The sequence below is a fragment of the Mchenga conophoros genome, linkage group LG14, assembly GCF_057382185.1.
Source record: "Mchenga conophoros isolate Kocher_MC1m ecotype Shallow Benthic linkage group LG14, M_conophoros_male_GT1.1, whole genome shotgun sequence".
Classification (NCBI taxonomy): domain Eukaryota; kingdom Metazoa; phylum Chordata; class Actinopteri; order Cichliformes; family Cichlidae; genus Mchenga; species Mchenga conophoros.
This window is the reverse complement of record NC_140539.1, coordinates 13,160,289-13,183,976: the sequence shown is the minus strand read 5'-3', so window position 1 is coordinate 13,183,976 and position 23,688 is coordinate 13,160,289. Positions and strand designations below refer to the sequence as shown.

At 43.4% G+C, this 23,688-nt stretch overlaps 1 protein-coding gene across 3 annotated transcripts; it reads right to left on the bottom strand.

The window, feature by feature from the left end:
- Positions 1-7,079: 7,079 nt before the first annotated feature.
- On the bottom strand, positions 7,080-23,663 carry baz1b (bromodomain adjacent to zinc finger domain, 1B). 3 transcript variants are annotated; one of them, XM_085245363.1, is made up of 22 exons: positions 22,891-23,663; positions 21,600-21,716; positions 20,476-20,620; positions 20,117-20,306; positions 19,851-19,972; positions 19,493-19,690; positions 19,211-19,399; positions 17,791-19,111; positions 17,427-17,582; positions 17,196-17,334; positions 15,984-16,147; positions 15,631-15,745; positions 15,428-15,526; positions 15,097-15,274; positions 14,074-14,259; positions 13,744-13,891; positions 13,357-13,494; positions 13,017-13,164; positions 12,386-12,501; positions 11,578-11,717; positions 11,385-11,491; positions 7,080-10,189 (listed from the first exon to the last, which is right to left on the bottom strand). In XM_085245363.1, exons 1-22 carry the CDS (start codon positions 23,007-23,009, stop codon positions 9,490-9,492), a joined length of 4,935 nt encoding a protein of 1,644 aa, XP_085101489.1. In that variant the 5' UTR covers positions 23,010-23,663; the 3' UTR covers positions 7,080-9,489. The 3 variants fall into 3 exon arrangements, with proteins under 3 accessions (XP_085101489.1, XP_085101490.1, XP_085101492.1); XM_085245364.1 differs by having other exon boundaries at positions 17,791-19,081; XM_085245366.1 differs by lacking the exon at positions 13,357-13,494.
- Between the last annotated feature and the right edge of the window lie 25 nt (positions 23,664-23,688).

Here is a 23,688-nt window from a genome sequence, read left to right as displayed (position 1 = left end):
ATGCCATTTACTACTTTTCTTTTAAAAAGCCAAAGGTAAAAAAAGTAATTTAAGGGTAGCTCTGTGTCACTGCATGTGTCTCCATGCCTGCTATAAACAGTGGGAGGACGTTAACTGGCTCTGTATCATCCACTGCTAAGCCTGCAAAGAATCCACCGATATATATAAGCCTATTCAACATTTGGAATCACTGGCTTGCCTGAACGGTGAGATGAAGCCTCAGTATGAATCATGAAAGGCCTCAGCCCACTTATTACGTCTACAAGTTTGACTGCCTTTCATCTTCCCTGTAGCGCGCTCATCCAATTGTTGCTGCTGCCATATCTGAATCCCCCAGTTCAAAGAACTCACTGGGTGATTCTGCGGTTATTCTCTGCAGTCCTTTTCCCAAATTGCCTTTAACATTTTCCTATTTGTGTCATCATGTGAATCTTAAATTAAAATATTTTTGAAAAAGAAAGAAGAGGAAGTGATATGAACAGGAATATAGCAGCGTTTACCTGTGTCATGGAAAGCCAGCCAGAGGATGTAAGCGCTGACGGTGTCGGCATTTGTTGCAGTCATGGCGGAGAGAGAGGTTATGTGAGTGATATGTAAATGCTGCTGCTTGGTCTACGGGAAGATTCAGACTGTTTCAGAAGAGTGCAGGATTCCCTTTGGGATGAGAGCTCTGCATTCCCAAGAGAAAAAAGCCATCCTCTGAACTTCCCAGTCTCTGTGCTCCCTCACTTTTCTCCCCTCTTACTTTGGTTATATCATCAAAGGGAGAAGGCGCACATCAGTGGAGAAAAAAAATGGGGGAGAGACGGCTCTGTTTTGTGAATAATGCATTAATAATCATTTATACTTGCTCTTAAAGCAGAAGGGGGAGACAGAAATTTAGGGCATGTCGCTGCTGCAGTCATGTGAGTTGGTTTTCACACTCAATTTTCGAGACACCTTCATGCTCTGTGAATGATTATGTTACTTCACTTCTTTCTGTTCTGGCAGCCTGTCAGGATTTTTCTCTTTTTCCCCCCCGCTTGTCCTCATTTTCTCTGTGTGCATTCCTGCAGCTGCCAGCCTGATAGACTATTGACTGAGCTCATTCTGAAGTGTGGCGTGATATGACACAAATCGAGTTTACGCTCACAGCTCAAAACTACCTTCGCTGTCTGCCGGAGCAGTAAGAGCCTGACTCGCTGTGATGGCACCGGTGGGACAGGTGTCAAAAATGCGGCAAACAGGCCTCGGTGTAACTTCATCTTAAGCTGGGGATGTGTTCAAAATGTACTAAGATATTCATAAAAGATCCTTACAGTGACAGCTGTTACAGGTACAGATGTGCAGCTAAAAGACACTCACAAGCCTCCAGAACATGATAGGATCAGGTGACTGCAAAGACCAATCCTCAAACTCATCTATCTGCCGTTTACTGATCCCTTGTGCCATCTATGGAATTATCCATGTTTGTTACATTCCTAGCTGGGATAGGCTCCAGCGCCCCCCGCGACCCTGAAAAGGATAAGCGGAAGCGAATGGATGGATGGATGGATGGATGGATGGATGGATGGATGTTACATTCCTAAATGTACTTTTTCTGTTGTTTAGTCACCTTTAGTCACCTGAACATATGTTTTAAGACTGAATCTTGATTTAGACTTCGACATCGTAACTTAAGTCATTACCAGAAATGCTGTAAGTTACGCAGCAGATGGCCGGAGGCTTCTTCCTGTTAAAGGGGAGTTTTTCCTTCCCACTGTCGCCAAAGTGCTCGCTCATAGGGGGTCATATGATTGTTGGGTCGCTGTATGTATTATTGTAGGGTCAACCTTACAATATCAAGCGCCTCAAGGCGACTGTTGTTTTAATTTGGCGCTGTATTAATGAAACTGAATTGAACTGAACCAGAAACCCCTCCTAACCTTGTACTGTAACTTTCCACACCATTCAAGTCAGTGCAGGCTCCGTTGACCCGACGGGCAGTAATAATTCTCTGGGAGGTTCACGTCAGGGTGTGGGAGGTTACACCGTAAGGTTAAAAGGCGTGTCCAAATCATGAATAAGAAATGCCAGTCACCCCATGCAATGCTCAGAAAAACTGCAAAAACCCCAAGAGCTACATCTCAGACTCTGCATTCCTCAGTTAGCATGTTAAATGTTAAAGTTCATGACAGCACAATTAGAAAAAGACAAAACAAATATGGCTTTTTTGGCTCCCAGGAGAAAGAACATGGCAGCATGGGTTAGGAACAAACCACAAGACTTCTGGAACTATGTCCTTTGGACAGTGACCAAAGTGGAGATGTTTGACCACAATACACAGGATCTTGTTTAGAGAAAACCAAACACAAACATCTCATACCAACTGTGCAGTGGTGGAGGGGTGATGATTTAGGTTTATTTTGCAGCCAGGGGACCTGGGCAGCTTGCAGTTACTGAGTCGACCATGAACACCTAAGACAGCCAACACTTTGCCAAATTGGGTCATGCAACTGGACAATGATCCAAATCACAGCAGGAAATCAACAACAAAATGGCTGAAAAGCAAACGAATCGAGTTGTTCCAATGGTGCAGTCAAAGTCTAGACCTCAACCTGAATGAAATGTGTGGTTTAAGAGAGCTTTGCATAAACAAATGGTTGCAAATCTCAATGAACTGTTAAGAAGAGTGGGCCAAAATTCCTTCGTAATGATCTGAGAGACTGAGAAAGTCAGACAGAAATTGATCGCTTCAAGTTATTGCTGCCTAACTTGGATCAATAAGCTACTGAATCATTGGTAGACTTCACATCCCTGTAGTTCCTGGGATGGTCATGAGTTAGTCTTTGGTGACTCCCATCTTTTAATGCCCAGCTTTAATCTGCGTCCACACGAGAAGCAAAGCGCTCATTTTGCATCACATCGTAGCTGGTGATTGGATGACATTCCAGGCTCTGGTTGCCTAGGTAACTTTACTGTCAGATGTTAATCAACAGTATCCTTCCCTTTCATTGGTAGTTCAACCCATCACTCGCCTGGAAATTGAAAAAGGTTCATCTCGTCGCCACACTGCTTCTTGTGCTGACTCAGATTTTGAGCAGAAATAAGAATGTTTATTAGATTATTTCCCCTTTTGTGACGGCTGTCCAAAGTGTGAATTTGTGTATAACTCACCTGTTAGCACAGTATTAAGGCTTGGAGTTAAGCCTCAGCCAGATGCTGACACAGACACTAGATGCAGGTCTCTTCCTGTTTAAAGGGAGCTCGTTCTCCCCATTGGTGCCAAGTGCTTGCTCATAGGGGATCATCTGTGCATTAGATGAGTTCTCTGTCTAATAGACATTATAAGGCACTGTTGAAACAGCTGTTGTTGCAAACTGGTGCTATATAAATGAAATTGAACTGAACTGAATAGCTGCCAGGCTTCACCTCAGCTAACATGAATTTCTGAACTCGACTGTGTTGGCGCATTTTGGAGCATTTTTTGATGCAATTAACTGACAAAGAGACAAAGAGAGTGTCCAACAAGCCTCTCCTCCGGTTTCGGTGAATATTTTATTTGTATTATACGTTGTATTATATAGGAATGCCAGAACTGTACTGTTTTAAATCTATTTCAAGCAATCTAAGAATTTTTTTTAGGAATTTTTGATCTTTATTAGCATCCTCTTGTTTGTTTCCGTAAGGTCCCAATATGAAAAACCAAACAAAAGAACAAACTAAAGTTTCACAATGAAATAAAAGCTCATAAGGAACAAATAAAGGAAGGAACACAGCATGACAAGTAAACAAATGTTTTAATATTGCACCACTCTTATAGATCGAGGTCCCAACTCCAGGCCTTGAGGGGCGGTGTCCTGCAGTTTTTAGATGTGTCCGTGATCCAACACAGCTCATTCAAATGGCTAAATTACCTCCTCATCATGTCTTGTCGTTCTCCAGAGGCCTGGTAATGAACTAATCATTTGATTCAGGTGTGTAGGCCCAGGGTGAGCTCTAAAACCTGCAGGACACCGGCCCTCGAGGCCTGGAGTTGGGAACCCCTGTTATAGATGCTTGAAGCTCGCTGCGACATTGGTGAGTATCACATTAACAATCCAGTCCCTCAGCTGTCCTGCTATGTGGCCCCAGTGAAGTCATTCCTTGTCTGAATGAGAGCGACAAACACACTTGTTCCCCTCTTGCCACATGCCCTCTGCACTAACTTGGACCTGAGGTAAATATTTGCAGGGCGAGTTGCTCCACTCTGCTCATCCACATCCACACGCTGTGCCGATGGACCCATGATACAGTCGGTTTGCACAGGGTTCAAAGGTTAGTCCACGCATGGCCAGTGTTTGCTTGCTGGCATGCTGCTGCTGTTTGTACTTTTATTGAACTCTGTGTGTGTTTGTGTGATATAAATGTGTCACTAGCAATGCCTAATGTGCAACATGAAACTAAAGGGGAGTTTTACGCATCCGAACACATTCAGTCAGTGACATAAAGGAGAGCAAATCCACATTATATAAGGAAGTTTTTCCACATTCCACACCACACATTAAGTCATAAAACAGCACAACATGCTCACAACTATTCAAGTAAAAGATTCCTCTGACGTCATGCAGAGAGGGAAAAAGCAGCTCAAACAGGAGAATGTTGTGCCGTGACCCCGTATGAAAGGCACATGTTGTTTGGCGCCAGAAAGTTTAAAAAAGAACTGAAATGTAGCAGGAATTTAGGCAGTACTATGTGCTAAAGAGAAGTGGAAATGAACAACCGGGCCAGAGACCCCTGGCAACCACCTGTCACTAGTATAAAATGTGTATTTCCAAGGCAAAAACCTTCCTCAATGCAAGCGTCTACAAACATTTTAAAGGTACTCTCTGAGCTGCAGCGAAACCAGGAAGAGTGATGCAAATAGTAAATAGAGACATTCCCCTTCAAAGTAAAAGTTGTGCCTTTTCAAAAATGTGGACTGCAGTGCTGAGGAACAACTTCTACTTCAAAAGTAAACTGTCTTAATTTCCAGTTTGTATTGCGCTTTTTCATGTTTTGCTATTGCTCAGCTAGTAGTTAGCAAGTATTTATGAGAAAATACTGGCTATGTATTGTTGTTGTTGTTGTTGTTGTTGTTGTTGTTGTTAAGCATTTAAAATATTAATAATATAATACGTTAGGTTTTATGTTCCTGCCAAATTCAGGTTACTCGTGTTGGTTTGCTTGTGACAGTTTTTAATAGTATTAGCTAACTTCTTTGCTAATGCTAACTGAAGGATTGGTCAGTTGTGATGTTGCACCTGGGTTGTATCATGTCCAATGATACAACCCAGGTTATATAGCACCAATTCACAACAACAGCCACCTCAAGGCGCTTTGTACTGTAAGGTAAAGACCCTCTTTGAAGATGAACTTGGCAATAGCGGGAAGAAAAAGCTCATTTTTAACAGGAAGACACATCCAGCAGTACCTGGCTCAGTGAATGCAGCCATATGCCATGACTGGTTGGGGGTGAGGGGAGCAAGACATGATGTGGAAGCACAGTGCACAAAGCTCAATATGACTATGTAAGGTTAAATAATATCACATGCAGTGAAAACTATTGGGTTAAATATGGATGTCAAACAATGTATCTGCAACTTTTGAAAATTAGACTACCCCACACGCACTCGTCCAGCACATGTTCATGACAATCCATTGATACTTGTTGAGATACTTCAGTCTGGACCAACACGAGGGTCACACTGACACTGCCAAAAGCTGTGTCACTAGCAATGCCTAATGTGTAACATGGGGCGAACCCGACATAGTCGCTACATAATGAGTCATCATGAAGGACCGTGGACCGTTTATCCCTGCTGAGCTACCTGTAAAATGTTTTTGGTGGGACATGCCAATGTGTGCAGTCGTTATCTACTCTGACCTCAACAAGGGAGTGAGAGTTGGGTGATTAATGCGCGTTTCGCTGCGTAGGATGGACTGTGTGAGGAATGACAAATACCTCACGTTTCACAAGCTTGGACAGAAACCGATAGATCCACAAAACTCCTAAAACATTAATATATCATGGCTGTATCTAGAAGACAATGAGACTCCTCAAATCAAAGTGATCTACGCCCCAGAGTTCATTAGAAGTTCATTCAGACTTTGGAACCAGTTAAAGAACCAGTGTTAAAAAGAAGTCCTCATGTATTGATTAGGTTTTTATATATTTATACGGGGAGTAAATAAAAAGCACAATAAAACATACCAAAGTGAAAGATCACTTTAGGTTTATTATAGCTGAATGCAGCTGCCACCATGCCTGAACTGCCACTAATCAAGTGCTACGTTTCCACTGACTTTTCACATCTCTGACCTTTACTCTGATCCATCTTAGACTGTACACCTGTTGCCAAATTACAGATGGCTCACAGGCTGTCACCACTTCACTCCTAAATATTTCATCAGGTCCTGCTGTCCTCCTTGCACTCTTCTTTGGCCCATACATCACACGCTCTGTGGGATCATCGCTGCCGCCTGCTTACCTGTACAAGCCTTTCCTGAGCGAACCTGGTTACCAGTGGTTACTTTTCTCAGGTTATTCCGAAATTATTGTGCACAGAGTTTTTAAAAATCAGGTAAAGCTGCACCTTATAGTTGGATAAATACAATCACCAGTTGTTTTATTAGGTACACCTTACAAGTGCTGGGTTGGACCCTCTTTTTCCTTCAGAGCCCTCATTCTGGTCCATGTAGACACGATAGCATCACACAGTTGCTGTAGATTTGTCGGCTACACATCCATGACGATCCATCTTCCCGATTCTCACTTTCAAGTTCAGTCTTGACCACGTATAAATGCTTAAAAGCACGAAATTACTGCCATGTGATTGGCTGACTAATTATCTGGGTTGACAAGGTGAATAGGTGTACCTAATAAAGTGTTAGTATAGTTGACTATGTTGAGAACATCTGAATCCAAACAGACAGCTTCACCTCTTCATGGAACGCTTTGAGTCCAAGTCGCTCATCCTTCTGTGAATAATGAAACCATTTATCCTGTTATGACGGCTTTGGCTTCGACATCCAGGGTTTGCAGATCATTTGTCTTCCACACAAAGATTCAGATGTTCCGAGAAAATGAACCAACACCAGTGTAAAACAATGATTTGATATTTTATTAAAAAGTAAAGACATAACTTGCTTGTCAAAGCTAGCCCATTTTTTGTTTTTTAAAATCACAAAGTTTACAGACGGACGGCAGTGATGTCAGCCTCATCAGCTCAGCACAAATCAAACAGGGAGAACTACGGTCTTCATCCATAGCCTTTATTGGAAATTCTTTACAAGTGAATCCTCAGAACTTGCCCAAACCCAGCTTTTAGAGACTATAAATATATATAAAAAAGGAGGTGTAAAAGGATTTTGCAGTTGCTCCAAGTACAAAGAAAGCATTTACAGCCAGATCTCATTCTGAGAAGGGCAGTTTGCTCGTTTGTTGACATGTCAATTTTTACAAACATTGTTGACAGCTGTTAATCGTGTCGGGAAGCTGAATTTAAACAAAAACAATACGGGGCGAAAACAATCAGTGGCCGAAAGAAAACAGGAAAGTTTCGATGGTAACAGCACTAGAAATAACACGGGCGAACGGCACAGCACAGTACAGACAAAAGAGGGCGACCCAGCCACTGCCACATCAGTATACAGGTAATATATACACACACACACATTTGATGGCAGGCAACCAAATAACTACACATGGTTTTCTGCACACTAAGAGCTAAAATATCCCAGCACTATGAAGCTCCCCTGCAGTGACAGGCAGGTGGTACAAGAGTACAGCTAGCAGCACTGCCGCTGAAGTACTTGGAAAATGCTGGCACCAGAGTAATAAAAGTGCAGGTATAGAGCGCCACCTGGTGACCACACCAGGAGATGTGCTAGAAAACCTTTGATTTACCTTTAAAGAGCTGCTTTACCCCAAGTCTGAGCTACTAATCTAATTGAGCTGAACCACAGCGCTCACTGTGTCACAAAACGTAAAAAGGGAAGATTTCTGCTGTTGACTATGCGAGAAGTAAAAGAACTCGTGGCACGTTCTGAAGAGAGCCCCGTTTTAAAACCTTGCAAATTCCTGGGTACTATTTATTATTTACAAATAACCAAATAAAAAGTGCAAAAATTATCAAAGGTTAAAAAAAAATGCCCATTTGTCTTAACAAACATCACATCTGCTGCTTTTAAACACTGTTTACAAATGTTTATGCACATAATTTCAAATATAGTATGGTCCTGCAGCTGCTGGCATATTAAGTGTACTTTACACAGGAGGAGTGCAAACTGACGGATCATTTGAGGTACCTTTAAAGTGGCAGGGCACTACAGAGGGGGGAAAGGTTGAACAGCTCTACAAGCCGACAAAGAGGGGGAGACTCAGAGTCCGTCCCTGATAACATCTTGGCACCAAAAGCTGGGATGAAGCTTTTGTTTGTTTGTTTTAAACCAGTGAAGTGATTGGACTACAAAGCCCCTTTCAGACACAAGCTCCTTTCCTTCTAATGGCTTCACATCACACATTTCGCGTTTTCTTTCTTGTGATTGATAAATTAGCCGAACGTGTGGCTTCACCGCGAGATCTCAAGGCTTCTTAATAAGGATTTCGCAAACCAGTGGTCACCATCATGGTAGCTACATCCAACTTCTAAACAGTTTGTGGTTTCTAAAAATGTCCCGGGGCTCTGTGAAGCCTGAAAATTGACTCAGTGCTGTCACTAACAAGATTGAGGAAGCTGAGAATCTTGTGTCTGAAAAGGAATTTTGATTTGCAGTCTCAGCCCAGCTTTGAATGAAAGATTTAAACCTGGACTAGGAGGGAAAATATATATATATTTATGTATGCATATGCTAAATCTAGTAACATCCTATGGTGTTTATCTATGAACATGGAATTAACCAAAGATTGTAAGCAAGATGCTTCACAGAAAGAGCAATTTACAAGTGACGGCTATCAGCAAACTCCTAGATTGTTTGTAGACACACCAACACGATCTGTTACAGTCAGCGACTCGTCACAGATGCTTGGGGGGGCAGAGAGCTAGCTGGACTCATTCCTGAAGCACACCAGTAAAGCCATGTCTCAACTAAGTGCGAAGACAAGTCCCTCTGATTACACTGTACTCACGTTTGGAGAGGACACAAAGCAGTTCACAACATTTAAGTCAAATTACACTTGTGTGTGAGGTTGTCGACTTTAAATCGAAGAGTCTTAAGAGCTATGAGGACCTCTCGATTATCTCAAATGTCTCATTTTTCTTGGTTTGGAAAAAAACAAACAAACAAAACATCACCAATATTAAACATGTTACAAATATATATCAGTTTTCTTCTCTTGTTTTTCCAAAATATGAGCATAGACTTATTAACACAAAAAAAAGTCCTTCTGAGGATTGGGTCCCGCTGGCTGTGTGAGGAGGAGATGAGGCGCTCGTGGTCATCGTTCTGAGGAGCGGGACAGAAATTTTTAAAGCAAAGAGAGATGACAGAAAACAAACAGCACCCTGGATTTCACGAGCGTTTCTGTCTCTTGGAATGTCGCTGCTGGTTTGACCGGTCCTCGTCGCTGCTCGCTGCCTCGTTGTCGCCCCGGCCCCTGCGCTTACGAGTTCTTCGTGTTTCCCGCTCGCCGTCGCTATCCTGCTCTCTGTAATCCTTCCTGCCCGAGGTGGCAGAGGTTCTCTTACTTCTCCTCCTGCCATCGTCATCATCATAATCATCATCATCATCCTCCTCCTCATCTCCATCCACCTCATCATCCTCTTCCTCCTCCTCACTCTCGCTGTCGTCATCCTTCTGTCTTCGATCATTTCTGGTTGTTTTCCTCGCATGAGATTTTCCATTTGTCATCTTCTTCTTGGGCTCTTCTTCCTCTTCCTCATCTTCTTCCTCCTCCTCCTCCTCCTCCTCCGATGTTGCAGGAGCTTGGTAGACACGCTTGCGGGAACGCCGCCGGATGTAGCTGAGACCAGGCAGCAGCTTCTGGAGCAGCTCGGTGAACGTCTGCTCCGTCTTGACCATACAGGAGAGCACGGTGCTGCCCTGCTGGTTGTACTCCTCGGCATTGGAGAAGACCAGCTTTACATCTTCCAGGAAATCCTGGGCGTGGCGGTACGAGCCCTGGCTGAACTTGCCCAGCATTGTCTGATAATCCATGGGCTGAGAGATGATATCTAGGTAGTCCTCTGCCTCTTCAGAGGAAACAGGCTCCCTGAAAGAGGATTTAAAGCATATGATGAGTGTTAGACTGGAGACCTGGGACCATAATGTGTCGCATGTTTTATAAAAGTCGAGAAACATACATAAGGCATATTAAATATAAACGTTTAAATCCTGTTAGACATTTATTGGAGGCAGAGACACAAATCCCTTTGGGGTTGCGTCATGAGGGAGATCCAGCATCAAACATGCAGACCTACCCATTGTGGTGATCCCTTCTGAAAAAGGGAGTCACATGAGTCAGAGTGGTGAATGTGACCACCAGCTACCTTGTCTCTTCAACATGTCTGAGCAGCTCCCTGAAGACCATCCAGCATGTTTAGTACAGTAGTTATTATCACGATCATAAACTCTCAGAGGAGCAGTTCAGCCCCGCACCTTTCTCTCTCACAAATCTCTACTGCTGCCAGGATTAGCAGCTAATAACCAGCCATACAACCCACACCATTGCTCTGTGTAAAATAACTTGCAGAGGTCAGCGCTCGATCTAGAAGGAAATAGTGCCCAAGAGGCTCTGGGCTTTGCAGTTTTCACACTGTTTCTGCCGAGAGAAAACCATTTACAAAATGTGACTCAGTCTGATAAGCTTGTAATATTTCTGTGGCACACAGGTTTTTGAATGCACAAGTAGTTTCCATAGACAAATGCTTTCCACGCTGATGGAAGCATAAATACAAAAGTACTGGTCCACCTGCACATTGAGCAGTGCACCTAGGTGCCATGGAAACCATGCCACGAAGCTCCCAGCACACAACGTTTGTGCTGATGTTAATGCCAGAGCAGGTTTGAACTCTGCAGAAACTGACTCAGTGGTCTGCAACTGAGTTTCTCCTAAACACTCAAGATGACACCAGTAACAGCTGCAAGTACAAGGAGTCAAGAAACTTCACAAACCACCTTGATGCAGTGGTGACATCCTATCATAACACCACACTTACATTCAGTGAGCTCTTTAGAACAACCCACTCTTAAATGTCTGTAGAGGCAAACAGCATCAGGCTAGGTGCCTGATTTTACACACCTGTGGCCACCAGGCTCAAAACAGCTACATTCAAAGAGTAAGAGGTGTGGCCCAACACTTCTGTCCCTATAATATCTGTAGTTTGGCTAATAGTTGAAAAGGTTGTTCAGGAGTCAAAGTGGCTCCTGTTTCACATGTACTTGTGTCACATTTCTTCTTCCCTCACCTGAAAGGCCAGCTGTAGCGATATTTCATCAGCTTCTTGAGGATTTCCTCACACCTCTCCAGCTCCAGCACCTGTCTGCTCACTCCTGTCTGGGAGCTCTGTCGCACCTGCAGAGACGGCACACACAAAAGCTATAATTTTAGGACAAACGATACAAAGCTGGTCTGTTCTAAGCTCTCTGTAAACTTTGTACCAGTTCGTCGATGTCTGCAGGACTGTTGGGGCCTGTTCTCTGCTTGCCGCTCTGATTACTAGAAGAGGCCGACTTCTTTGATTTACTTTTTGAGCTTTTCTGCCGTGATGAAGACTGCTTATTTTTCTTTCTTGGTCTCACTGTGGAGGAGGAAAGACACGGAGAAGAAGCAGAAGTACAAATTAACATGTATAATGCTGCAGTTTCTCTCATGAAATCAATCCACATCCAACTGTTCAATTCTTGGCATTTTAAGAGGTGGCTCGAAACATTCCCAGGCCACCATGATTTGAACGTTCGCCTGTCTGAGCCTCACGCTTGAATTGAGAAAGATAACTGGCTCTTAGGTGCACCGACACCTCTCTGTTGAAACTTCTAAATCATTATCCTTGACAGGCAGGCCTGAACTGACAGAAGGGATCATCCTGCCACATACTCTGAGTGAAGCCACGGTGACAAAGCTTCAAAGCCAGGTCCAGACCTGAGCTGTGCAGCATCACACACAGACAATGAGACAAAGAGGACAATGGCTGAAATTCCCCATCAGCATTCCTTTCATTCTCAACCTTCAGCACCAAAGATCCTCCATTTCCAAAACAAACTCAGGTCTTAAAGCCTTTAAAATTATCCTTTCTGGACCATTAATGTCTTCACAACAATGATTTTAAAAAAGGTATGGAAAAAATGCTAATGGTAACTCAAACTGTTGTATTCCTCACCACCTCCTTAACTGTAGGAGTGAACTTAAACTTGGTCAAAGAGTTACAATTTTTTTTTTTTAACCTAATTTTCTCTGTAAAATACTCACAGCTGTGTCCCATGGCTTTGTAGTCATTCTCTTCTTCGTCCTCATCCTCTTCCTCAGAGTCCTCCTCTTCAGACTCCTCCTCATCGTCTTCTTCATCAGAGTCTTGCTTATAGTTCCTGCAATGGAGAGCTCGCCTTTAAAGACAGCTGATGAAGTATAGGGCAGACACATCTGGGCTTTAGTTACACTGGTTGATCCGCTGCTCTGTTTGTGGAGCACCCTGAAGAGGGTCTCCCCTTTCACTATATCCAGCTACCACACCATCAGTGGGGTGTGCGATTACTGATCACATGATAGAAAACTAATAAAATAAACAATGTGTTTGTTAGACTATGTCCTAACCAGCTGTTTCTCAGCAACTGTACAGACAGGTTAGCATTAGGGACTGGGGCACAGGAGAGATGCTTTCTGTAGTCACTAACTGTCTGAATACTTTGATGTATATTTAAGGTGTATGTCAGCTGAAACCAGGAATTCCTTTAGCCTTTATTTATATTTTGGTTATCTTTTTCCTCCATGAATGTGGTAGTGGTAGGGTCTGTGCAAGATGGGCACTTTCAGTTATATTTTAGTCTCCTTTTGTTTTGAACTCTTTAGGGATCAGCTTATTTAAAGAGTGGAGGACAGTTACCTTACGCGGGAGCCACGTCTGGCCACAGTCGGCTGGCAGGCTGGGCACAGCCACTCTCCATTGGGAACCCGGTAGAGAGCCGGTCGCAGGCAGAACAAGTGGAAGGCCTTGTTGCACTCATCACAGAGTATAAGTTTCTCATCATCACCTGGAAGAGATCAGCATGAACCATAAGGCCTTTTCTTTTTAATTTTAAAGCCTTAAGTTTTATTCTGGGTCTTTTTAGCAGCCCCACATATTTCCACCTCAACTCCTTTTGCTTTTCCTGACCTTCAGTGTATCAACAGCTCAGCAAATCTCTCACATGTTTTCTACTGTCATCTTATCACTACAGGTTCACCTGTCGGCCTGCGGAGTGGTTGGCTCCGTATGTAGATCTGCCTGACACTACTACTCTGATGTGCTTTGACCCTGCAGTTGCTGCCCTGCCTGGATCTACACTCCTCCAACTTCAGCACAGATGGGTTCTCCCAGAGCACTAGACAGGAGGGCAGAATATCATTTGGCAAGTGCAAAATGCTTCACTTTAACCTTTATGAAGTTTACATGCAAATTAACACCATAATAATCTGGCAAATTCAGAGTGAAACTAGATAATAGTGCAGTTTTTGTTGTCCTCTCTGGAATTTGAACTGTGCGTAATCAATAATGCTCCCATCAGCTGCAAATAACTGGTGATGTGCGTTCTCCCACACAGAGCGGGGCAACCGTGGAAAACATTTCTAACCTTTCCTGCGACAGACTTTGCAGCGAGCGTTCTCAGCAGACATGTCCCACTTTATGCAAGCGTCCAACATTCCCAGCAGCACGTGCATGCGGGAAAATGTCTGGGCCTCTCGAATAGCGGTCTTCCACTTCTCCACTGCTGTTGCTACCTGTGAGGAGAAGTAAACATTGAAAATAAATTAATTGGTTTTGGGGGGTTTTCAACATTTTTTACTTTATTATTTGTTTTAAATAGCAAAAATCAGAATTTCAGTTTCAAATGAATAAAACTTGACCCTGATTTGGCTCCATACTCCATCAGAGTGCTAACAGTTCATCTCTTTCCTCTTACCCTGGCCTCTTCTGCCAACCGCTTCTCCTCATCCACCTCTTCAGCCTTGCTGCTTTCCTCTCCTGCTTGCTTCTTCTTCTTCTTCTGCTTAGGAGCCATGAACCCCTGCAGGAACTTTTTGATTACACAGGCCTGAATGGTGATGATACACTCGCCGAAGTCTTTCAGGCTCTCCATGTCTTTCAACTGTGACAAGAGGATGAAGCAGACAGAAAATTTCAATTCAAAACACAGACGGTATGCCCAGTAAAGTCACAAAACTTCCCCGATGGGTGCTTCATGAGGAAAGAGCATCTCTCTAGACCAGTTAAACATCTAAGTACAAATGTTTCATGGAGATCATACTCCCTTAAAATTTACAAAGCATACAGAAAGTAATATTTCTTGTTAAATCAGCTCCTCTATATTACAAGTAATCTGTTTAGAAAAAAGGTTAAGGACAGCCTGATGCGTTTTAAGAAAAATAAGCACAATTTCAACAATATCAGGTTTCCAACCTGCAGTGAGTCCCAAAGTCTTCACATGCAGAGTTTTGGTAACTAAACTAAAAACAGTATTTTACATCTTTATGATTGAAATAATTTGTGTTTTTAGAAGGACATTTACACTTTTGTGCTGTAGGCCCACACTGGCATCGCCACACCAGGTTTGGCAGTGAATTTTACTGAAAAATTTGAGCAATTAAAAATGACCAAGCATTTCTTACACCCTGGAAAGCCAATCAGTGGGCTGTTCTGACCCCACATTTGTTTACACCGTGGCTTTTAATACTTACACTAAACATTTCAGAGCCTAACTGTGTACTTGGTTCTACCATATATGCCTTCCACACTGAACATGATTTCAAAACATCTGTTTTCTTGCACTAGTTATCTGTCTAATCAACCACTATGTCCCATGCCCATTGCCTGATAGCCTGAACAAACACTCTGACTACATGCTGTGCCCTTTTAGTAGAATTTAAACACAGATTTTCACTAAAGACTGGGAAGAGTCTCATTTTCAAACTGTCTGACTATTCACCTTGTCCTCAATGTCCACGTTATCGTCCAGGTACCCGAGGCCGCCCTTCTGCAGGCGTGAGGCTACTTCCTGGATGTCGCTACGCAGATATTTGAGTAGCTCTGCATAGCCGTCACAGGTCCTGAGGCCGAGCCTGGCTTTCCGGGTCAAATGGATGGAGTGGAGTATTTCCTGATACCTGACACAGTGAGAGGTATTTTACATTATCACCACTGCCACCATAAAAATCATAGACATGAACTACAGACGAAAAAACAAACAAAAAAAAAAAAAAAACTGAACTTTGCAGTTTTATATGGGTTAAAACAATCTCTTATAATACTGCATTCACCTGCTTTGTATATTTGACTTTAGTTCGCTCTCTCTGACCCCCTGAGAATGAAGACTCTCCACCAGTTCCTCCAGCTCAGCTGAACTGTCACATATGAACCTGAAATCAGAAGTGAAAATGAGGAGAAGATCAATTAAACAAAAAGGATAAAATGCATCAAATGAAAGTGAAAAAGGAAAATAAGGACAGACATAGACACCTACCAAAGGTTCTGTCCCTGTTTGGGAACAGTAGTTTCTATACAAACATCTGGTGCTGCTCCCTGCTGGGCTCCTTCACTAACAGCACCGTCTACACTGCCATCATCTTTTTCAGTTCCTGCAACATAAATAATAATTTAGTGTCTCGAGATAAAGCCATGTGGGGAAATTTGTTTCTCAAAAACACACATTAACTACCAATTATGTGCAAACAAGCCTGCACACAGAGCAAACAAAACCAGACAGAAACAACTGGAAGAAAAATAATAATAATTCTATATCAGTTAATAAAAATATTTGCATTATTAGATCTAAAGAAAAACAAACATTTTTCAAGAGAATGTATTTTTGCTTACCTTGTGAATCAGGAGCAGGGGCTGCCTCACCGTCCTCCTCCTCTTCTACCTCAGGCTCAGCTGGTTTTTCCTCTGGTGGAGGGGTGAAGCTGTAGTCTATGCTTTCGTGCACCCAGCCTTTCTCGATGTACAGACCAGGAACCACATCAGAGAAAAGCCAGAATCTGCACAAAAACATCACGTATGGTTACAATTTACCAAAGTGCTTCTGGTAAATATGTTGTTAGTCTTTTAATTTTGAAAGACTAAGAAACAGGTAAAATGTCCAGAAATTTTGTGATACCCATTAATTTATGACATTTACAATACATCCCTGACTAGGGATGTTCCTGGGGACTAAATTCTTATTCCCTAACCTGACTAATGCACTATTCTAACACTGAGAAGCAATCAGATAAAGTCACATTTGAGACCAGTTTAATGAACAATGTCAGAAGCTCCCTAAAAAGGCATTTGAAAAAAATAATTATTAGTACTTTGCCAACTTAACCTCTGAAAAATGAATCAATTGCGACTGAATAGTGTGGCACATTTTGAATCATTCATAGTGTACAGCACATTCATTTACAAATACAACCCGCGCTATAAAAATTTAAATAAAAAAATAAAATCATAAAACAATCAGTCATCCATCAATTTTTTCCAGACTTCTGTCCCCAGCCACCTCCCTCAGCTTAACTGGGCATAAACCGAGAATACCGAGGCGTTCCGGGGACAAACAAGAGATGCAATCTCTACAGCGTGTCCTCAGTCTACCAGGGTCTTTGTCCTGGCAGGACACGCCCAGAACACCACACCAAGGAAGCAACCACCTCTGCTGGCTCAGTTCAATGTGGCAGAGATATAGTTCTACTCTGAGTCGCTCCCAAATGGCTCCTCACTCTATCACTAAGGCAGAGCCCATCTGTCCTTCAAAGAAGTCTCATTTCCATTGTTTGTATCTGCAACTCATTCTTTCACCTTCAAAATAACTAACAATAATATGCTTTAAATAAAAAAAGATCAGGCTTAGATTATTTGATTTGTCTTCAATGATGTCAGGCTTGCAGCGCCATCTAGGGCAAACAGCTGCATGACATTTAGGACACAGCACTTTACCTGTAAACAGTTTCAATTAAATTAATGACTGGTATATCTGGTGCAGACGATTTCATCTGTGAGCAGACATGATGTTTTGGCACACTGAGTTAATTCCTCGTGTTAAGTACCAACCTGTTGTGATTTCTGTCGGTACCTAGAGGAGTCCTGCGCATCACTTGTCTCGCTTTGGTTATTCCATCCTGAAAAGCCCTCTCTGCAGCCGCCCTCTGTTTACGCATCCGCTCCTCTTCAGCCTCCTTCTCCATGCGTTCTAAAAGGAATAATAGTAACCAAAAATAAATAAAGCATACTATGTAATGAATCAAAGTTATAATTAGTATCAATCTTGCTTAAAAACTGTACCTTTGTTCTGTCTGTCCATCTCCTCCTTCTCCTTCTTAGCCTGCATGGCCATTAGTCGCCGGCTCTTCACTGAGCTGATCATGTCCTCTGGTTCTGGCTCAACCTTTACTTCCTTCTTGACCTCCTTTTTAGAAGACCCTTCTTTTTTCTTCTCACCTTTAACCGCATGCAAAACACAAATATGTTAATACAAACAGACACGTGTTGTGCGAGACTTCAAATACACACTAGACTTGAAAGGCATCTACTTTCTCTGACAATTCTTAGGGTAAAATGTAGATGCACAGTTTAGAAACTGTGTGTAAAGTACACATTTGATTCACAGCAATATATTGAGACTGGTAAAACTGATGATCCCTCCTACCTTTGTTCTCCATCTCCTTCTGCCTCTTCTTCTCAGCCCTCTTGCGGTCATTGGCCTCTTTCAGCATTGCCAAACGCTCCTTCCACAGCTCAGCTGACCGCTGCTGCATTGCATCAACATGGTCTTCCACAGAGTACGTCATCAGGATCCGGTGGCACAGCGCCACTAACAGGGTGACTTTCTCCTCGGGGCTCAGCTCAAACACCTCGGTTGTCTCGAGTTTATCCAGGAACTCGCTGGTCACCACATCGTCATATCCACCCATGGCCCCAGAGTCTTCTGAGCCCTGGCCGCTCTCCTCACCGTGAGCGTCACATGGTCGCAGGCACAACCGTGCCAGCTCGGAAGCTGAGTGCATAGTCAGAGGAATCTCAGATAAGGGCATGTCGAGCTCACTGTAGCCCTCAGCCAGCTCATCCTGCAGTAATGTTTGGAGCAGCACCACCAGCACACGGTTTAGATAAAGGAAGCCAGACCGTTCCCCAGCTAGCGCTTCCATCAGAGCCGCTGCTGTGATGGGATACTGGTCATTTGGCATCAGCAGCCCTGAGTAACAGTGAAGGAAGTCCACAACCATGGCCACATTCCCAAACAATGTGTTGGGCAACCCCTCAGGCATGTCCACAAGCTTGAATGCAGGCAGAGGCTTGCCACCTTCGATCTCCTGATCTTCGTATCGGCGCGACTGTTCACGGCGGACCAGCATCTCCTTCTCTCGTCTCTCCTTGGCCTTTTCTCTTAACTTCTCTTTGAGTTCCTCACGCCTCTTCTTCATCTCTTCCTTCTTTTCCTCTTCACTCATGGCTGCCCATCGCTTCTTCTGCTCCAGAAGCTCCCAGCGTTTCTGCACTAGCTCCTTGAGTTCCTCTGGCAGGCGACTACGATCATCTGGGGACAAGGTCTTGGCAGCTTTGGAGATAAGGGATGAAAGGGAGTTCTTCTTATCCTCTTTACCCTTGTTCTCCTTGTAGTAACGAAGGAGGTGGAGAGCCATAGGGTGTAGTGGCTTCCCAAGTTTCGGTGTACCAATGCCAGAACTACGAGCTCTCTTCTTTGGGCTTCCTGCAGCACCGCTCTTAGCCAGATGCAGTAGAGTCATCTGCTTCATCTTTGGCCCCTTAGCACCAGCTTTACCGTCCTTTTTGGATGCTTTGAGAACATTGAGTTTCTTCTCACCACTCTTTCCAGTTTTCTTTCCTTCTTTTTTGTCCCCTGACTTTTTGCCAGATTTCGGAGTGGAGGGAGCGGAGCCTTTACCTTCTCCTTTCTTAGGGGTTCCTGAGTTCTTTACCTTGAGTGGAGAACCATTCATTTTTATTTTCTGAAATACAACCAAGGAACCATTAAACATAACAGTGACGTTTGAGGGATACCTCATAAATGAAATGACATTTCACCATGTACACACAAGCTGACTAACCTGCATGTGGCCCCAGATGGTGGGACTAAGGGGCATGCCTAAAGCATCTTTCTTCTTTTTCTTAGTCTTTTCTTCCTTCTCATTGCCCGAATCTTCTCCTGGAGTGTCAGCAGTCTTGAGCTTCTTGTTAGGCTTACCCTCTGGAGATGACAAGCTCTTGCGCTTCGTGGAGGGATTCTCTGCCAAGAACTTGAGATGTACACAGGAAGGTGAGTCAAGAACATGCAACACTTAAAAAACTGATTTAAATAATGAACAGCAAAATGAAATAACTAAACTTACCTTGTGTGGATCGAGAAGAAAGTCGTTGAATTTGCTGGGCAGGTTAAATTTTTTCACCAGTTCATCTTCAACCACCCAGGGAGCACTTTCTCCCATGCCCAGCCTTAGAGCATAGTGTCTGATGAAGTAGCGCATGATCTCCTTGGTTGGAGGACGCTCTGTTCTATAAAGACTGTCCGCTGGGACGTCACAGATCACCTATGACACATGTTGGAAATTTAGAGTCCAGTTTTTCTTAAAATCACCAAGTCTATTGTTCACAAGTATATGAACCTTAAGTATAACCTTTTATACTCTAAAAATAGAACACACTCCACACACCATTTCTTGGGTGATGATGTAAAAAAACAAAACAAACCTTGTCCTCATTGATGAGCTTTACATCATACTTATGAGGAAGGAATTTAGGCATTGCCCATTTCTTCCTCTCTTCTTTCATGGCAGTGGGTAGTTTCCTCGGAGAACGTCGTGCTCTGTCACCTAACAGGAAGCCAAATATCATATATTGAACAAATACTGTATAAATAAACAATTTTAACCTGCTTATCCAAGCAGCATTTACAACATGTTCTTAATTTTATCCACGATGCAAGATTTCGCCTCCTAAAACTGATTGGCACTCACTCAGACTCTCCCTCCTGTTCTCCTCTCGGGGAGGAGGCTCCTTCCTCTGGTTTTCCTGGCTTGCGTTCTCCTTGTCGCTGGATGGAGAGTCACAAGCACCTTCAAGTTTCTTTTCCCCAGACTCACCCTCTGTGTTTTCCAAGGGGTGGATCTTTACCACTGTCACTCGCAAACTTTTCTCCTTGCCCACCTGAAGCCAAGATGTAAGATTTGACATTATATGAGAAATTTTACACACACACTATAACTTTTAATGCAGTAAATTATCAGGTTACAAAAATAAAAAATACTGACAATATCATAAGATTGACATTACAGACAAGTTTAGAAATGTAATAAGAGTAAGCTGTCAAACTGACCAGGAAGTCGCACTCTTCACCCACAGCATATTTGGTGAGGATTTCCACCCAAGCCATCTCAACCAGTTTGTCTAAAGACACTGTGTTGTGGTGAACCATCTCAAGGACTGGTTTCTCAAACCACTTTGGATACTCCTCTTGAAGCCTGCGCGCACGCACACACACACACGCACGCGCACACACACACACAAAGTGATCAATGGTTAGTTTATAAAAAGGTAACAAGTGTGACACTGTCTTGCAGCTCCATCGTTCTCTGTTCACAGGGGTTGTGATGCTAACACAGAGTTCATCATCACATGATTTGTTTTACTTTGCTTAGATCTGCAGTGCAGAAATCAACCTGTGATAGACACACCATGACCCTGAACTGTAATAAGCAGAAGAAAATAGATGGATGGATCGTTTGCCGAGGGTTGCCAGTAGGGGGAGTAGTTTCTCTTGGCTGAAATAATTAGAGTGTAAATACTGTACAGCTCATGATCCCGACTTACTTCAGCTCTGGGCTGCTGAGCACTGCTCTTCCCAGTCTCTGCTGCGACATCTCTTTGGGCCATATTTATTTTTTTGTTCTCTCTCTTGCTAAAAGGACATAGTGATCCCATATGTCAATACATATTTCAAGTCAAGTGGACCGAAAGACATGAGTTGAACCATTTTATTATTTTCCATAGGTTCAAGATAAAGGAACTCAGGCCCTTGCAGATTCAAGGATGACTGAGTCACTCGCCCTCTAAATAGACTGAGAGGAGGAGCACAAGATTTATCCAATCATAGCAAAGCAGTAAGCCTTGTGACCTTCACTGGGGTTGTATGGTTCCCTTCTTTGTTGATACCATGAACTTCTGTTAGGTGACTACTGTGTATTTCTTGCACAGTCCTTCCACATAAGTAGGTGTGGTTTTTACAATCAGAGATTTATGCAAACCAGGTTTTACTGGACATCTGAATACAAAGGGCAGGACCTAAAGAATTGAATCTATGCATTTTCACTCACTCAACAGCCTTTATTAAAAGTGCATACTCTGTTTGGTCTGAAATCAGCATAGTAGACCAACAGAGCTTTCACAAGTTAACATGGAATAATGAATGTGCACGTGCAACACTGTGGATGTAATACTAACAGTTCGGTGACTTCTTGTTCCTCCTCCCATGCCTCTTTGTGAGTGAGCTGGCTGCTTCCAGTGCTCTTGCATGTCCAAATGCGTTCATTATATCTCTGTAGGCGGGCCTCGTACTCTCTGTGTACATTCGGTCAAGGAAGTTACATCATCCAAATGTTTTCCTATTTAGGGTTTTGCTTACGCACAACAAGCAAGATGCAAGTCAATAAAATTCCATCATGACATTTAACATCACTGAGCATAATGAGAGGTAAAGAGACCCAGCATAAACACATTTCAAAACAAATCATCTGTGAATAGTCCTGTCCTAACAAGACAAGGAGAGGGTTAGGGACGGGAATGAATAATGATTTCAGAGAAAGTCAGAAAGATCAGTTGGATGCTGTGTAATGGAGTATACTACATTTCCATGGGTACTCTAACAACATACCAAGTCAAATTCCCATAGATGGGACTGTTTGACAGCGTAGTGGTTCACAAAGCTTTATTAAGACAATAAAAATGGATAACAGAGTTTAGACACCCGCATAAAGTCAAATATCATAATCGATTGTCCATATCAGCATATTATGGACACTTAACACTAGCTACGTGTGCCACAGCAGGTTTCATAACCTTGCTGACAGTCGTGGACCTTTAAGAGCTTAAAGCGTTCATGTGAACGTTTTAACAACGTGGTAAAGTTCTCCAATTGTGACACCAGAAGAAACCAAGCTAACAACAAAATGCTGTCATAAGTCACTGAACACCTTTCAGTCTGCCCAAAATACGAAAGTAAGTTAAAGCGAAACGGACTCTGAGACTCTTCTGTGCTAGCATTACCAGCTAACACATTACCAGCCGGGGAGCGGCGTCAGTCTGGGCTATTGTGACATAATGGGATACCTAACGTTAGCAACTGGCTAGCTCACCCTGTTAGCATTGCCAGCAGAACCGTAAAACATGAAAGTGAAAGACTCCTTTTCGCCCTTCTCTACAATGACGTGCTATTTACAGTCATATATTTAGCTCGGTTAGGTAAAAAGCTAACTAATAGGTAAAATTATTTAATTACCAGAAACAGCGGAGTGTTAGCTAGCCAGCCTGTCAACCCAGAGTAAACTGTGTACATGCGGGGAAACACTTAACGGGGAGAAATGTCAGGTCAAATTCCTTGCTTTAGCCAGCTTTATAGCGTTCTACTCGTGACTATGAGCACATCAGTTCAGCTAACCAAGACAAAGCCCGCTATCCAGTCTATCGACTGGCTCGATAAGTCGAGACTGATAACCAGCATCATGTTAAAGGATACTCTTTGTTCCTGAAGGCCTCCTTGGTGTGCTCGATGATGTAGACCTCCTCTCCCGGGCCTGGTGGCTCGGCTAGCGGCTTAGCCAGCGGGTACGGTTTCCGGCCCAAAAGCGGTGCCATTTCAAATCCAGAGATGGCACAAGTGCCGAAAGTAAAAACAGATATTCTAGCAACAGACTAGCGCAATAGTACACAATGGTATGTCCTTTGCATGTATCCCAGTATTAAAAATGTCAGAGCCGACAGATAGCACGTCTCACGTTACCGCCGGCAGGCCCGGCTCTCAGCGTGTAGCAGCTAGCTTTCTAGCTAGCAGGCTGGGTTATCTCGTTGCAAAACAATAACAGTGCGCCGCTTCTCGCCGCCGGACTCATCGCACCATCCTTTGCTCTTCTGGAAGTGGTGTCAGGCTATTTTTTACGCTGCACCTTAGGTAGAAAACACGCTGGCAAACGTGTCCCCGGACTCCGTTGTTAAAGTTCAGCACCTTCGGGTGAACGTGAAAGGATGCGAACCGCACCAAAATGAAACTCACGGCAACCGTCAGTCAACAGCAGGTCTGGCGGCTGTACAGTCCCGAGCAAGTGTTCGCAAATTAGGCCTGCTCCCTTTCAAACTGTACTCGCTGCATGCTCTGAAGCTCCTTGGCGTCAGGTAACAGCGTGAGCAAGCGTTGCGAGAAAGTAACCTGAATCAGCTAAGAGGAGGTTAATTCCCTGTCGAAATGGCGGGAGTTTTCAGTCCACCGGCACTGTGCCTCATACCCTCAGAACTCTGTTTCCCCGGTAGCAAGCAGCGT